Genomic DNA, 17350 nt, shown 5'->3' with positions numbered 1-17350 from the left:
TGAGTCACATCTCTTCAAGAAATGGGGCCAACCCATGTCAGCCAAGCTACACCACTATGCTTTGCTGACAAGAAGATGGAAGCATCAAGGATTTATAAAGCAAAGCACTACCAAGTGAACAGATAATGAACAAGCACCAAGCAGCCCTTAGCAGGGTTGAGCTGTTGCCCAACAAAATTCTGAGAAACCAGACTTTTCAGGAAGCCACACAAAAAGTGCAGATTTCTAACAGAATTTACAGACCACAACCATCACAGGGAAAAAAAAAAAAAAAAAACAGAACAAAACAAGATGATGAACACAGTTTCTCAGTCATTTCTTGTTCTCTAAATCCCAAATAAAAGATTTTCACATGAAACAGTGAGATGGGAATGAACACTGTTGCAGGCCACCACCCAGAGAGAGGTCTTAACACAAGTCTAGCTTCCAAGTCTACACTTCCAGCTCCTTGTTCCGGCTTTGTGCCATTCCCCAGAGGTGTGACTGCAGTGTAACCTGGTACTGACGCTGCAGAAAAGGTACTCGGACCCACGCCCACAAAGGCAGCATACATTTCAAAATCAATTTGAGAGCATGTAGACTGAATCCATATGAAACTGGGTCAATACAAGACAACTCCACGTAACTTAATCCAGGCCTTTTATCCAATTAAATCCAGCTACAGCACAGCACTGTTTACTGAATGACATTCAGCACAGTCTTGCTGCTCCTAGTAACTCATAAGAAAATCGAAAAAATCTTAGATAAATGTATGATCCAGTCATCACTGCCTTCCAGCAGAGAGTCAGTACAGAAGTTGATAGCAGAGAGCTTTCTCAGAGCAAGACAGACATTACAAGAGCTATTGGCAGCTGCAGGGGCACGAGCACCCCCTGCACACCACGGCCATGCAGAAAACGCACAATGTTCAAGCAGCACTGAGCACACAGGTCCTTTTTGAAAGGTGGTTTCAGAAAACACTCAGGTGAAACACCATCAATATAATCAGCAGCACCTCTTATAACTCTAACCAACCAACACCAGCAAGAACAAAGCCCCACCCTGTGACAGGGGCTCAACTGTCATCACAGGGAGAGCTTGGAAACAAGAAAAGCCACAGAGAGACCACTTTGTGCCAGAATATTTGCTCTCCAATACTGGCACATGGGACTTGTTACATGCAATTGGTGGCCAGTAGTACCAGGAGATGAAAAACTTAAAAATACATCTTGATATCCAGAGGACAGAATCTCCTCCTTTGGACGTCCAATTCCCTCAGAAACCAGAGTCCCCTCAAGCAAGTGTGCCATACTGCTGTACTTTGGGCCCAGTCCATCAACACCATGCAGGTCAGAGCTTCTTGTTCTATTATATTATTACGCATATACCTTAACACTTAAACAAGTACTTCTTCCATTGCCCATACCTGTGCATCGCTAATTACTTCCGTGTTTAAATTTATTTACTGGCAAATACAGACTTAAAATTCTATCAAGTTCTTGCTGACAAAGAGCTGAATTCTAATTTGTTATTGCTTTAGCCTCAAACTATAGGCTTATGGAGGTGTTTTGCTCTCTTGATACCAGAATAAAGTTAGATGAGAAATTATATCCACCAGGATATTTTAGGAAGTGCAAAGTGACAAAATGTTTCATCAGAGGCCAAGATCTGAGAGTTGCAAGAGCTTCTAAAAGTGTCTGAGCTTGCAGAACTCTGTAGCTTGGGTCATACAAAGCAATGGTCTACCACAAACATACATCATAAAGAACCTTGCAGTAGAGATATGAATTATGCTTAGAGAAGAAAAAGGATAACATCACCTGCCTGAATGTCATCCTTCTACAATGTAAAAAAACAGTGGCTACCATTCTGTCACCTGTAATAAATGACATTATTACTAACTTCATTAATTGAAATTAATTAAATGGGACACAATAGTCACCCTAACAGAAAACATCTATGGGTTATTACTGCTGTAGCTGATAACACACAAAACTCCTTTATCAACTGGGTTGATTATGCTCCCTAGCAGAAAGAGCTAACAGTCTACAAGGAGTAGCTATGGACTGTGCAAGTTTTAATAAAAGCAGGGTCTCCATCTGAAGCCAGAGTCTGCAAAAATTCACAGCCTGTACTGTGCTAACCCACCTTCATCTACAACCCTCATCAACATCGTCCTTATTTTTATCTTACACTTAACTGAAGAGCATTTCACCACAGTAAATTCTGAGAAACATAAATTCTGAGTTCTCGTACTGTTGCTCTCACAACAGGTAAAAAAGATTTTGTGCAATGTTCATCCATATGAACTGTCAAAGGTTGGGACACTTGCTTGTTATCGCGGAGATAATTCAAGATTCAGTTTGGGAACAGAAGAATCTTCCTCTTGAAGGCTGTCCAACCCTGCCTCTATCTTCACCAGGAGTCTCTGAAGTCCATCCAACTCAAAAGTCCAGAAATGACCAGATTATCCCAGCCAATTTTACACTGGGAGGAGAATGGCTTCTTGAAGCACGAAAAGGAAGGGCTGAAGCTACAAACCATGAGGTGCAAGCACAGACACTATCACAGCACAAAGCTGAAAGGACTAGAAATATGTTGAGGGGAAACATCAACTTTTCTTCTGCATACACAGTCCAGAAAGGAAGGGAACATCCTACCACCAGTGTAGGAGAACATGACTACCATCATGTCAGGGGCCTTGCACACATTAGCCAAAGAATGTCCCTCAGAAAATGGATAGTAAGATTTTGAAAAACGAGTTGCTAATTTGTTTTTAATACTGATGGCAACTCTTCTTCTCCCTGGTAAGTTGTTCCATTGTTCAAATAAGCCTTAATGACTATGATTTTTTTTCATATTTCAAGGGGAATTGTGTTAAATCTCAGCTTCCAACTGGAAAATCCTATGACTGTAAACAAGACCTAAACCTCTGGTTAGTAGGTATCACCCATATTTAAGCATTTGTATAGAAATTACTTACAATCTCATAGTATCTCTTTTTAATAATCTGAGTAAAAAATGTACCCAATACCTTATCAAGTTAAAAAAATCACTCACCTTCCAAGTCCTAGTTTATTTCTTTTGGTCTTAAACTGATCTCAGAAATGAATAAAATTATGCAGTCACAGTCTTTTCAATTTGGAACATGAGCAAGATCACATCCCTCCTTCAACCCGATAACCCCTTTGAATTATTGAAGCAACTATCTTCAACAATCACTAGTACTCTCCCAAATCAGTGTTTTCCAAAGAAAGCTTTTCATCTTTGGAGCACAGACCAGTTCCCAAATACTCAGTACTCTGCAATGAGCTGCATCAAACACACTGTTGTTGGATTTATCATCAGTCGACCAGGCGGTTCTACTCATTCTCTAAAAGTAACCTTATCTGTCTCTTTCCTCCTCCTCAAATAGTTTTCTAACTGCAAACCTTACTGGCAAGGTTTTAATAGTACCATCTCCATGGGCTGATACAGACACTAAACAAGACAGCGATGGAAACAGAGCCCTGGGGAAACTGACAATAGAAACAGTCTCGATCACAGCTATCTCCCAAGGAACTACTACTTTTTATTATCTATCATTAGAGGTTTTTAATCCCTCTAATGTGTGTTGTGCTTGAGATAAGTATTATTTTTCTTTAAAATTGGTCACTTGGAGAAATTCAATTGGTTGAGCAATGTTTCACTCTATCAGTATTGCTTTGTACAATCTTGTCAAAATAGACAAGACAGCATTTGTCTGCAAGGATGTATATTACAAAGTTCTGCTAAACAGATACTAACGTGGTTTTTCAGATTCTAATAGGCTTCCCTAACATGTTCCAAAATTATTTTTATCTTGAATCAACATACATGTAGATAGTTCTCAGCTCTGTCGGTCATCCCTTTCAGGTTTTTTCAATAGTGAATCTTGGTGGGCACTTCTCCACCCTTCTGCAACTGCCCTAGCTTACAAGAATTGGCTAAAAATTAGTATTAATGAATAATGGAGCTCCTTGCTTTGGCTATTAATGTTGGACATACTGTTGCTGTTCGTTTGGGGGTCCCCGGGGGGCCCCCTAAGCCGTATCTTCACTGGTAGCAGCAGGCAGGCAAGGAGACTCCACACGGCTTCTGAGGGTGCTGATTAGATGAGGGTTTATTGGGGTCCCACCCCCGGGAGCAGCATGGTTTCTGAGGGGGAAGGGGGAGGGGAGAGAGGGAGAGCCTAGGGAGAAAAGGGGCCAAGAGGGAGTCTGGTCTCCTCCGCACGGCTTAAGAGGGAGATTCAAAGTGGGCGCGGAATAAGGCTTGGGCCAATGGGATTACAGATACACGATACTGCAGGGGAGGATCACAGCTTGGAATAAACCGAACATTTTCGAGGGGCGAGACAGAGCACACCATTTAACTAAAACGCAACACCATAACATACCTTATCTAGGTCTGCTGCTTTTTAAATATTAGTGAGTACTGTCTCACCCTTCTCTGTTATTAATTATGTAAAAAACTAGATGAGGTAAAAAATATCCCCTCTTAAATTCTAAACACAATCAGTTGGGGGTTGTTTTTGCCCTGTTTGTTTTGCTGTTGTTTGTGGGGTTTTTCCCCAAAAATACAAAACTACCTCCTGTAGTAGTAGTACATTTTATACTGTACCCATACAAAGACCTTTTATCTTTGCATGTAAAACACCTGATGCGTTCTCTAAACTTAGGTCACCAGTTTCTCCATAACTAGCACATTTCATTTCTCACATGCTTCTTTGCTTAAGTTTGCACCTATATTCACTGCTATTTACTTCCTCCTCCTCACCTCAAGTGTGGAATGCTTTGAGTTTTATTACCACAGTTTCAGCGACTGTGGAATCACGCCTTCCTGACCATCAGTATGATGCTGCTGAATGCTTTATGGCTTCCATCGGTACTTCCCTTTTAAAGCTACCTTCCTGGGCAGTTATCCTGCCAATTGTTTAAACTCCAAGAAACAGACTATTCTAAAGCTCCTTACAGTGCTGCCTGATGCCATATTTTGTTTGCACAAAGCAAATACAGCCAAATAACAATCACTGGTACCTAGGCAACGGTGGGATTTCAGGTCAGCTATTAACTCTTCTTTATCTGCAAGAACAAGGTCAACTATTGATTTATTCCACAGTGGGTGCAGAACTGTGTGCATTAAAAAATGACCAACTCCTTCTAGAAGCTTTCTGGAAGTCTTTTCATTGGCCTCATGAAACGTAAAGTAAATATTACCTGTTTTAAGCAGACCGTATTATTTGCCTCCCTGTAAGATGCATATATATATATATATATATATAAAAGGAAATGCTTGGTCTTTTCCTGAGGATATCTCAAGGACCTGTTAGAAACACATTATGGCTGAGAGACAGTCAGAACCCAAATAATTTGAATTTGTTAAGAAATCCTTACGAGTGCAGCTCTGCCAAATGGTGCAGGTTTAGAAAGCGTTATGTAATATGTATTTAATCACACATGGGACAACATGTCTCAAGTCCACCTCTACTCAAGTCCGGACAAAAGCATTAGATATTTTCTATGCCCCAGGACTGGGCTGACCTCTCGCATGCTGTTCCATCCTTGAGGGGACTTCTTTACTCCCTCCCTACCATCACATTTATTTCTTCCTCCATGGCTTTACTGTCTACCCAATTTCTCTCTTTGTACAGTAGCTTGGGAAAATCACTCCAGGCAAGGATTTTGAGTCTCTCAGATATGACGTTGAGGAGATGTGACCTGACACACAGAAGGGAGAGGGAGAAGATGGGGGTTACAGGCTAGTCACAGCTGAAGACTCAGACAACCATGAGTCCCCTTTAGGAGTAAGGGTAGGTTTCAGTGAGTCACCCAAAGGAAAGCATCCTGATCCTAAAAAAGAAATAGGAGCAAGCAGGATTCAGAGAGCATGCTCTCCTGCTTGAGGCTATGAGCATGCTGAGAGAAACAGCACTGAAATAAAAAGGAAGATGTGCAAGAATCATTCATTATTTCCTTGGCAAAGTAGCAAAGTTCTCTATTAGAGAAAAATGGCACATGAGGTGTCATGTGTCCCAGAAGATGAACACTCTGCTGGCACGCATAACTCTCAGCAACCACAGGGCCAGGTGAACTACCAAAAGGTTTTACCAGGAATATATCATTTACCCATTTAAAATCGCATCAATGTGCTGGAAGTTGAGATCATGTTTAGAGAAAAAATAAACACCAGAGGAACACCAGAAACCAATTCATATAGCATTATTCCCCATCCCTCCTATGCACAAAAAAGGTACCATGTAGGCCCCAAAAAAGGAGAAGAAATCTTAAAGCAAGTAGTTCGGGTGCATTTTCTACAAGACACTTCTTAGAACAGCAGTTCATTTAAACTGTCTGGGTGTCCCAACCTGTAAAGCATAGGCAAGAGCAACCAAGACAGGGATGTCCTTGTCATTTCCATCTCACCCATGTCTCCCACACCAGAAGCACATGGCAGAAAAGCATCAAGGTGAACAAGTGTGAAAAAGGCTAGTTGTCAATTAAGCACCAGTCCCAGGAGAAGGGACACCAATGGGGAACACTTTATGTAAGCGATGCAGCTCCCAGGAGAAGGGAGCAGCCATAGCACAGAGCAGGATGTGATTAATACAGATTGCAGCAGGTGGTCCAAGAACTGGCTGTGATTTCAGCAACCATTTGTCCAAACCGGACAGAACTGCCTACTGCACAGCCCTGGAACAGCAAAAAGCAGGCTAGAAAAACCACAAAGCAGAGCAGAAGATTCAGCAATCACAGATTGCCAGGAGATGAGTTTAATTCTGAAAACATTCCCACAGGCATCAAGAGTATAACAATAATCTAAGGTATGAACAACATGGAAGCTAACCCAGGCCTCTTGTAGCAGAACCACAGATCCATGGTTTTGGCTGGGAATTGACTCCAGAGGTCATATGGTGCATCCCCGGCTCACAGCAGGTATAATGAGATCTTTTTGGTTGGGTTGTGTCCAGTCAAGTCAGATACCTTCAAGAATGGAGGTTCCACAACCCATCTGGGCAACGTGTTCCACTATTTCAGCATCCTCACAAAAAACCTAAAACATTCCCGGTATCTAATTGATAAATCAAAGGCAGAGAGGCCCTGGAAAGAGACCTAGACAAATCAGACGGCTGGGCAATCACCAACCATATGAAATTTAACAAGGACAAGTACCAGATTCTGCATCTGGCACGGGGCAACCTTGGATGTACTGACAGATTGGAGAATGAGATGCTGGAGAGCAGCGCTGCAGAAAGGGACTGGGGAGTCTGGTCGACGGAAAGTTGAGTATGATGAAAGGCCTTGAAATTCACTCTTGTTGAGAACATTAACATCTCCCTCAGCCCATTTCTTCAGCATGGCCAGGCCCCTCTGAATAGGAGCCTTGCCTTTCTGCATTTTGACCACTGTTTTGTTCCTTTTGTACTACCCAAGCTACAGACAGATAAGTCAAATTCTTTTCTCATTTACAGCATTGAAGTCCATGAACTAGACTCACAATACTGCAACACTACTCTGCATGCAAGCGTGTGCCTTTGTGCATGCATACACACCCACATAGATGGCTCAGGAGATGCAACAACTGAAAAAGAAATACTGCAGAATTTGAAGGAGCAGCTGCTGTAAGTGAGGACCAAGGTATACACTCCAAGCCTAAAGTGACAAGAGCTTTGGACTTTCCTGACTTCAATCCATTGGACTTCACCCTCAAAAGGCAGCAGCTGTTAACTTCATAAATAATAATAAATATTTCTGAAGACTTTAAAACATGCTATCAACCAAGGATCATATTATAATTATATCAACAAGTCAAATATTCCCTGATGATGATATGACATATAAGATAACTTCACCTGAAGGTTAGGTCATAAGACATCTAGCTCATTTATCCATGCTCACATGGAATGAGTCACCACATGTACTCACATAAACAAATTCTTCCTCAAAGATCTTATAAATCAACAATCATGAATAGCATCCACGGATTAGCGAAGACAAACGATGTGGTCAAAAGAAATGGAAGGTATATCATACACAATACAAAATACCATCTGACTTGCACTAGCTTTGCTACATGCAGTTGCTGCTTGGCAAATTGTTTGCAGCCGTCTTTCATCACAGAAATAGATCACGAGGAAAGAAATACTTCAACATGCTGCTAATGCAACTGAAAACCAGTGCTTTGCAAGTCAGTGTTTAATCCTGGCCTTTACTTAGAAATAAGGTGAGGCTTCATTTTGCTTTGTTTTTTTTCCCCAAACCAATTGTTAGATTACACTGAACATTGCTGCTCAGAGAAGTTGTGGGTTGCCCCAAGCAGTGGTGTATGCCCCATCCCTGGAGGTATTCGTAGCCAGGCTGGACTGAGCTCTAAGCACACCTAGTGAAAGATGTACCAGTCTGTGGCAGGGGTGCTTGAACTGGATGATCTTTAAGGTCCCTTCCAACCCAACCCATTTTATGATTCTATGAACATCTTAATAGGAAGACCACTGTTACAGCTCTCATGTGTATTTATCAGCTAAGTTAAACACTACCAATTGTCCTAATTCTGCAAATATATTACAGTGTGCTGACTGAACTGAGGGGGAAGGGCTTCTCATTCACACAAATACACAGCACCAGATGTCCCACCTGTGGAGAAGGAGAATATGCCATGCCTGAAGAGGTGCTCATAACTTACCCCAAACATCTGCCGAAGGTCAGGATCTCGAAAGCGGAAGGGAATGTTAGACACATGAAGTCGTTTTGGAGTGGATTTGCTCTCAGTATTCTCACTGCTCTGTGTCTGTGATTGCTGTCCATCTGTCTGTGCCCCTCCTTCTGTCTGCTGAAATCAGAAAAGACAAAAATGTGCGTATGAGCAGAAATTACACAATTTCACATGTTTTGTCTGCCCCTTCTTAGGTATTAGCACTGCACTTGCAATGGAGCCATCTAGCACCTGACAATTATTTTGATAAACCCAGTAGCACTTAACAATTGATCTGTTGTTCTTCCCCTCCCTTTCCATGAATAAACACCAATGAGATCTCAGCCTCCCTCTCCTCCTATCACCTTCCAGCTTAGTAGATTTGTCTTTGGTTTTCCCAAATTGCTTCTCTCTTTCAGCCCATTCTTCCTCACTTCTGCTGCTACCATATGAAAGCTCTAATGAAGAGATGGATCTTTCATATCCTGGAGCTGGAAGGTAGCACTGCCACTCTAATCTCATGTGGCAGGATGTTCACGCAATCATCAAAATCCCACAGCTGAAGGGGCAGCTCTTCACCGGGCCAATACCAGAAGTGCATCCCGAGGCAAAACGGCATCTGCTCTGTCAAGCTCCCTTCAGAGAAACATTACCCTAGAAGAAGATCTATAATCAAATGGCAAAATCCATATAGGAACAGCTTACGGATGTCTCTGATTAACTTTTCACATACATTTAAGTGAGTCCAGGAACAGGAAACAGTCATCACCACTGCAAGATTTATAAAAACTCCAAGGGCTGCTTTTTGCTACCAATTCCACAGCTAAGAAAGGCAATTTGTTCCTCAGTTCTCAAGTGCTGACTGGCATGGCAAAGAGAGGTCAAGGGGCACCCCAGGGGTATTTGTTTACAGAAAAAGTATAAGAAGCAGGCAGAGGAATAAGGGAGATCTGTGTGCCAGACGAGAGTCCTTATGCCTGCACAGAGATTACTGGCAGGAGAAAAGTAGGGAATAGAACCTCAGCCGCTTGTGTGAGCTTAGACTGAAAAGTGCTAAAATTTGAGCACAGCACCAAATATAAAGGCAAGGCCCTTTTGCAAAATGGCTTGATGAGAAAATGGCATTTTTCGCACTTTAGTCAGAAAGATGACCTCAAAACCTCAGAGCCACAGAACAAAGCAGACTACAATTTAGTCAGTTTTATTCCTCTTGTCCCTTTCCAACTGCATTCACTGACAGGCCAAGGGATTCAAAGAGCACCCACCCACTCACTCTGTCTCCTGCTGTTTGCCTCAGACTCCTAGGAGTTAAGCTTTGACTACCTGTGTGATGCACTTTTAAGTGTCATTTCAACTCCTTAGATGCCAACCTGACTTCCTCCTAACCCATCAAGTAAAAAGAAGTCCTACAATAAGGCAAAGACTGTAATTGCTAAGAGTCAGTCTTTTTAAGGCACTTTCAAGAAAACATGTGGGCCTTTAAGATGTAAGGGGTGAGGGTTTTGCTGGTTTGGGTCCTTTTTTCCTCCTGTTTTAAATATGCAATTTGCGTACCAAAGATGAAAGAAATCTGAGGGGAGTTGCCCACACAATTCCCCAACCAGTGCTAGACTTGCTAGGCTGCTCTGCACATCATTCAGTACACAACACTTCACAAACATTTGGAAACACCTCTTCACAGACAAACTCAATTGGCAACACTAAGAAAGTATCTTCTGCCCAGAAATACCACTTAAAGATACGACCTTGAACTCGCATATTGATTCCAAAGCAAGTGTATATACAAAGACAAAAGCAAGCAAACAGTAAGCACTGGGGTCTTGCCATGCTGAGCAGAGCAGTGGCAGATTTCCATTTAATTTCAGTAGAGCTGTGCATGCAGCACAAAACATGCTTGATCTGGTTAACATAAATTATCTATGATAGGAAGAATGACAATACTACCCTGAGAAGTATGTCTACTTCCCATAGCTGTGCAAGTCTCAGGAGAAGCCTTGTAGAATGAAGCATTTTTGTCTAAGACTCATTCACCCCCCAAACATCAAATTTTTGAGAAAAGATCAAAAGGAAGTTTCTGAAATTTATCTAAAAGCTGTCCCCTCGCATGTTCGACCTCTTCTCCTTCCCTCACCTCTATGACAAAAAGGCTCTCCAAACTCATAGAGAGTACACCCTGAGGGAGGAATCAATGCAGCTGGCTGGCAATTAAATCACACCAAGCTACTTAGTGGGCTTATTTTTATGCCTCCATCAGAGTCCTCTGCTCCTCAGGGCAAATCTGTCCAAGAAGGACAAAACACAGGAGTAGCTTATCTATCACCACTGCATACAACACCTGCAAGTGAGTACTCCAAAGTAACTTCCAAAAATCACCAATACTTCTGCTAAAAGGGACAGCTACATTAAAATGTAGGTTGCGCAGGACTGGATCTGCTGTTTCCACAGGGGAGGAAACCAGAATCTTTGCACTCCTCTCCCATCCATTTGCTCCCAGGCAGAGGGCAGAACTCCTTTCTTACCAAGGGTGCAACATATCATGTACAGTGGCCTGCTCAAAAGCACTCACAGCTGTTCCTGCATATGTCAGAGAGCTGCTGCCACACAGGAGTCATTCTGCAGCACGTGAGATGTGTACAGTGAGACAAATGCTTCAAAGAGAAGAAATGATAGAAGGAAAAGGGATCTTGGTCCACTCTTTTTTTAACTACACTGAGAGACTCCAAATGCTTTTCATGCTTTCACATAGTCTAATTTTCCAGTAGTAGTATAAAATGAAATATCTTCTTCTCTATGCTGTAGCTCCCTCATCTCTATCATCCATGGCACTAAGGTAAGATTTGAACTTTCCACCATTGTAACATTAGCTCAGTACATTTGTCCACTGCCACACATTCAGCTACAACATAAATGAAAAAAAAAAACAAACTAGTCTCTTCAGATCTTTTTTTCCTTTTTTTTTTTTTAATTTTACAGTTATTCCTTGGCTTAATTCATTAGGAAGGAGATGAAAGGAAGGGCCTGGAGCTTGTTCTCAGGCACCACACAACAGAGCCTGGTAGCTGTGCTACCTTGACCAAACCAGATGATGAAAGCCCTCATTTCACCAAGTGCTCACTCCCCACTTTGACTGCTTCCCCACAAGGCGTTCAAGCTCCTTCTGGCCTCATGTCAGCACTTCCTAGTGAAGAAAGAGACCTCGCCCTTCTCTAGAGAGTCAGCTCAGAAGGGCACTAATACACATTCCCTAGGTCCCAATGCCTCTCATCAGGCAATACAGACATGCAGCAGCAAAGGTGTCACATTTAGGAACAGTACTGGATTCACTGCACCTCCTCAGCACAGCCTGTGTAACATGCACTGATGCAGGTGATCATGCCATTCATGCCTGCACAGGAATGCTTTGAGCTCTGCTCAAGGTCACTGAGAAGCTCATCAGAGCTTGGGACAGCAAAGCATGTGCTTCACTTTTAACTCCTTAATGCCTGTGCCCCCAGGTCAGCTCCTCCCTTACACCTGCCAGCAGCAAGGAAGAGGCAGCTGCAAAGAGAAGCACGGATTATACTCGTGCACATACACATTTAAAAGGGGTAGAGGACACCTGGAAACACGAGAGTGCTCCAAAAGGTTTGGGGGCAGCTCTACAACCACCTTCCCACCTCTCAACTGGTCTCCTCTATCCTAATGCGGGTGATGAACAACAAATTGCTGAGGATTTCCCCCCAGCAACAGGGAGGCAGGGGCTCCAGCACCACCTGAGCTCCAAGCAGATCTCCATCTGAATGGCTAGACAGAGGGATGCTTCCCCAGCAAGCCAGACAAGCAGTGGTGCAACACACCAACACAGAGATTATTAATACCCGGCACATTCTGCTTCCATCTCCCACTTGCTTCTAGAACTGGAACTGCTTCAGATCCAAGTTCCAGACAAACAAAAAGCAACCCCCCATTCTCTCCCCCAGGAAGCAGGCGGTCCAAAATGTTGTGAATCATACTGAGGAGGTTAAGAGCCATAAATCATTGCAAAGAAAATGTTTACAAAATACAAACTGTAACTAATAACTATATTTAAAAGGGGATTTGGGTGGCTAACAAAATCTAGGAGACATACTGTGCTCACTCCACTGCTCCTCAATCACTCTTGGATCCAAAAAAAGCCAAAACCAAACACTCAACCTTGTTTGGATCAAGAGCTTGAAGAACTGGGGAGACAAGGACCAAAAGCTACAACTGGGAGAAGGCAATCTTCCCACAAGGAAGCAGAGCACAGATAATGTGGAAAAATCTCTACAACTTCTCATGAAGAACCTGTGTCAAAACAACCAGTCACCCACCAATGAACAGATATCCACTGAGGAGGTTTCATGGAAAAACAAGTGAAGAATTAGGCCCTAGACACAAAAACCATCTCCTTCCCCACCATACTCTACTAAAGTAGGTTTGAGGTCCCAAATAGCAAATGCCATGGGAACTTCAGCTGCTTAAACACTTGTTTAGCAGACAGAAGACCTTAAGGCTAATTATCACTTTTCAACAGCAGTAAATGCAATTTTACATTTATATCCATGAATTTGGTTTTTCAGAGATGGCAGCAGTGCTATATTAAAAAATAAAAATTGGGCACTACTTACTGGCACAATTAACTATCATCCAAAATATTCTGTAGGCTAAAAAAAACAGAACCAAAAATTTTAAGAACATACCAATTAACTTCTATAAGGCTTGCTACAATTTTCCACACAGTCAGGTGAATTTAGGGTATATTTTTTCTGATATATATTTTTTGTTAGTTACCTATTTTCAGACATTATGAAGCTTAAGTCATTTTATTCACTTTCCTCATAAAGACATACATCACAGAGCACAGACCTAACATAGGAAAGCACATAGGGAGCTTTGCTATGCTGCACAATACCTCTGATGTGTCCAGTAACATTTTCAACTCAAAGATGGGTATTTCTAACAGTATTCTTTAGTGCTTTTTTTCTTCTTCTTTTCCCTCTCAATGAAGTGGCAAAATGGAGCCCCCTTAAAGGCCTGCTCTGCTGGTCAGATTGTCAAACCTTTTGTGAGCAGTTCCAGCCCATTCCTCACAAAACAGGGATGCCCTGACAAGATGAAAGAGACAGCAAAATTTCCCAAGCTAGTGGTCACCGCTCCATTGACAGTGGCAGAAGAACTGCCACACAGTGACAGACTTAAGATCCATCCAGCCCATTATCTTCTTTCTAACAGCAGCCAAATGTGTGGCATCTGTGGAAGGACGCAAGAACAAGGGAAATGCTCGCTGACTTTCCTCCAGCAAACTAAGCCAGCTGATGTTTCAATCTGCAAAGCATCCCATGGACAAGAGCTGCAATGCTAATTTCTTCATTATATGGAAAAAGTACGTAGTAAACCCTGCTCTTTTTTTCATACATGGCACCCAGTTATTTCCCACCTGCATCCTAGTAAGTGAAAATGGGAAAGCTCCATATTTTAGTTGCCTTACCATCCAATCTTCTATGTACTTGTCATATGCCTTTACTCTTGACAGCTCTTTCTGTAAGTGAAGATTTCATTTCTTCACATAAAAAACCTGCTACATCCCTTTCATCATCACTTTTATCCTTCCCTGTACTTCAGCTAGATCTGCTAAAACCTTCAAGAGATACACAGAATTACCACAGCTATATACTCTAACATAATGATATTCGTTGATTTATTTCCCATTTCTCATTTTTAAATCTGCCTCACTAGACACAAGTCTGCAAGTGCTGACAATCTGCCTCATATTCAAAGCAAACTCTTGATGTTAAATGTCAGGGTTTGCAACCTCGAGACAGCAGTTTCTAAGCTGAGTTGGCCAAACAATCAGCAGCAAACTACTTATTTGAAGCTAGTTCTTCCTCACTTAGTCTACCTGCTTAGCAGTATCAGAAAATAACTAATGACATTCATTAAACATATTCTTCACCTGAAGTACCTCACATGAGCAATTGTTTTAATTATTAAAGGGATGAAAAGTAATTACAGAGGAAAATTCTGCAAATTCAGTCTAGGCAAGAAATACCCAAGGGGAAGTCATCATTATAACATCATCCATGTGTTGCAAAAGTCAGTTGAGGAATCCTTGGTGTTGTTGGCTCTCTTCTTTCTAAGCCCTTGCTAGATGCATGAGGCGCAGCCAGATGACCAAGCACCTTCCCTATCTTGCTTCTGAACATGACACATATGGGCCCCCCAGCACAAAGGTGTCTTCTTTGAGAATATGAAAGTCAATATCCCTTTATGGTATAGCGAATACGTTTCAGTACAGCACATCAAGAAGCAGAGGCACGATGCTCTGTAATTAAATAATGCTTTATACTGGTTCATGACAACGTAACACCAAGGCGACAGCACCTGCCATTTTCATGTGAAGTAATTTACATAAACTTATTCCTCTACTTCTATACCTCCAGCTGCATTCCATAATTTATACAGACATACAAATTCTTCCCTCTGACATTAACAAGAGAAACAAGTTGAATAATCAGCTTGCAGTAGTAAGTGCATTGCATTTACTATCAAGCAAGCTTTTTTAGTTCAGCAGATGATTAATCTTCCCTCTGCGGGTAGAGTACCAGGAGATGCAGAGAGCTGACAATTGCTCTCGGCTTCTGGCCACGCTCTCCACACGCTTACCTTGCAACAACAGCATTTGCTGGATCCCTCCTCCAAGAGCTGCTCTAATTCATTAATCCAGCAAAAGAATTGGACAGCTTTCTGCCAGGTCAGTGAATTAAAGTGGCTCATGTAAGGAATGCCAGAGACAGTAAATAGGAATGGGAGTTTGCACTTGGAGCCAGATCTCTCTAACAGCAGTGAATCTCTTAGATCAGCTCAGCTGCCAGAGGTACTGCAGCCTAATTAGCATCTCCCCTTGCAGCTAGCTGTGCTGGGTGTTTCCATTAGGGATAAGAGCACTAAGGTAAACCAAGAAGGCAGAAGGGGGAAGAAACCAGGCAGCCCAGCACATAGTGAAATGTGAAATGCTGAGCATCAACTGTTTAAGAGAAGGGCTGCAACAGGCAGAGCAAGTAGGCCAAATAAGGTCCTGCACCTCAGCCTATTTTTAATCCAGGTCTTTCAGCTGTGCTTTGGGACAGTATCAAGAGACAGGGCAGATGCTTGGACATGAAGACCAAGAGGTCTTCCTGCCACATGCCAGGCAAGAAACAAAGCCCCACAGATGAGACTTGGTCCTAAAATAGAGATCCCAAAATATGAAACTGTTTGTATTACACCAACTACTGTGCCAATTTATTTTCTACGCCCCAACCCTGAGACTCTGAATGCTTTCCACTACATTCAAACCTCCATAACCAAGCTCATCCTCAGCTCATGACACCAACCAGTCATTCCTCTTTGTTCAGCATTTTAGACTGCATAGGAAGGCATGGACTTTGACTCTCAAAGTTTATTTTACATAAATTCACTGTTAATCTTGGACCTCAGGCTCCCAGATCACTGTCTCTTCACTCAGACACTACCACAAATCTCAAATCATTCCAGCTAACTTGCCAAGTTTCTATGAAAAGGTGCTCCCATCCTGAGTCTTAAGGACCCTGTTACAGACCACATTATATTGCTGTTTAACGTGCTATCAACGAGGTCAAGCCCTCTTTCTATTAGCAACTTTTAAGCTACCCCCATGATCTTTGTTACTTTTGCAATAATCCTAAAGGCTATCAGCCTGAAAAGCAGGAAAGGTCCCTATCTGACCACACCTTTTGCTATCTCCCTCTGTCCTGCCAACATGACCAATCACAGGCCCTGTTCTTAAAAGGAAGCAGGGAACTTATCAGCTGAAGGAATTTCTGAATCATCCCATGGGAGCACAGGCTTCAAGTCAGCAGCTAAAAAATCCACTGGCTGTTGAGTCTGGGGTATCACCTTCACACACGTGACAGCAGCTGTGCTTGTGGGTCACAATAACGGGAGGGAAGGCTGATACCTCACCTGTGACAACTTTTTGCTCTAATAAAGTTAGCACTGCTGTTTCAGCAAGATGGTAAAATGATTAAAGGAGAAGATGCCTTAAAGTGCAACAGTCTAGTCCATACAGACTGAACGTGTGTGTCAAACAAGTAATAGCCAACACATGTGATGGACAAAATGCTTAACATTAGCTGTAGATGTTTAAGATGAAATAACCAACCTGTTCCGCTGTATTTTAACAGCATTCTTTAAATTGAGTAACTACTGAGCCTTCTTGCTTCCCCTAGGTCCTACATCATTAATCAGCATACTGAGGAGAAGAAAAGTTACAAGGAATTACATCCTAAGGCAGCCCACAAAATCAAAATAACTTTGTAGAGGACTCCTAGACAGAAAGATAAAGAGACTTGGAAGATCCAAGGGGATGTGAAAGTCTGGTGTGAGAAAAGCCCCTGGTTGAGGCAATTTACCTCTGCTGCCACAGGTTTCTTCATATGCCACCATCTGGGATCCTCTGGGTTTGATCAGTCCCAGGCATAGCAGCTACACCAATGCCCTTGTGTGTGCCCTTAGCCTTTCCCAGCCAGCTATGGCCACAAGCCTGACTGCATGCTCAGCTTGCACGTCTTTAACCACATCAAACGGTCACTCCAGACGTGCACACCTGTTTCCAACAGCCAGCACAAGTGCTATGTGCTATTCA

The 17350-nt window shown here is 42.4% G+C and overlaps 1 protein-coding gene across 25 annotated transcripts in view; it reads right to left on the bottom strand.

Moving 5' to 3' along the window:
• Window positions 1-17350, bottom strand: part of RBFOX2 (RNA binding fox-1 homolog 2) — a 171084-nt gene that overhangs the window by 42024 nt on the left and 111710 nt on the right. For 20 of the 25 annotated variants that reach the window (XR_005259050.1, XR_005259045.1, XR_005259046.1 and 17 more), the window contains one exon: window positions 8680-8826. Coding sequence is in view for 18 of the 25 variants with exons in the window: in XM_038154573.1 (XP_038010501.1) it covers window positions 8680-8826 (147 nt within the window). In the remaining 7 variants the exon portion in view is untranslated. The remainder of the gene's footprint in view (window positions 1-8679; window positions 8827-17350) is intronic. The other 5 variants (XM_038154580.1, XM_038154574.1, XM_038154567.1 and 2 more) reach the window with 1 other exon arrangement.

This window comes from Motacilla alba, chromosome 1A (genome assembly GCF_015832195.1).
Source record: "Motacilla alba alba isolate MOTALB_02 chromosome 1A, Motacilla_alba_V1.0_pri, whole genome shotgun sequence".
NCBI lineage: Eukaryota > Metazoa > Chordata > Aves > Passeriformes > Motacillidae > Motacilla > Motacilla alba.
Note: the sequence above shows the minus strand (reverse complement) of the source record. Positions and strands in the feature narration are given on the sequence as shown.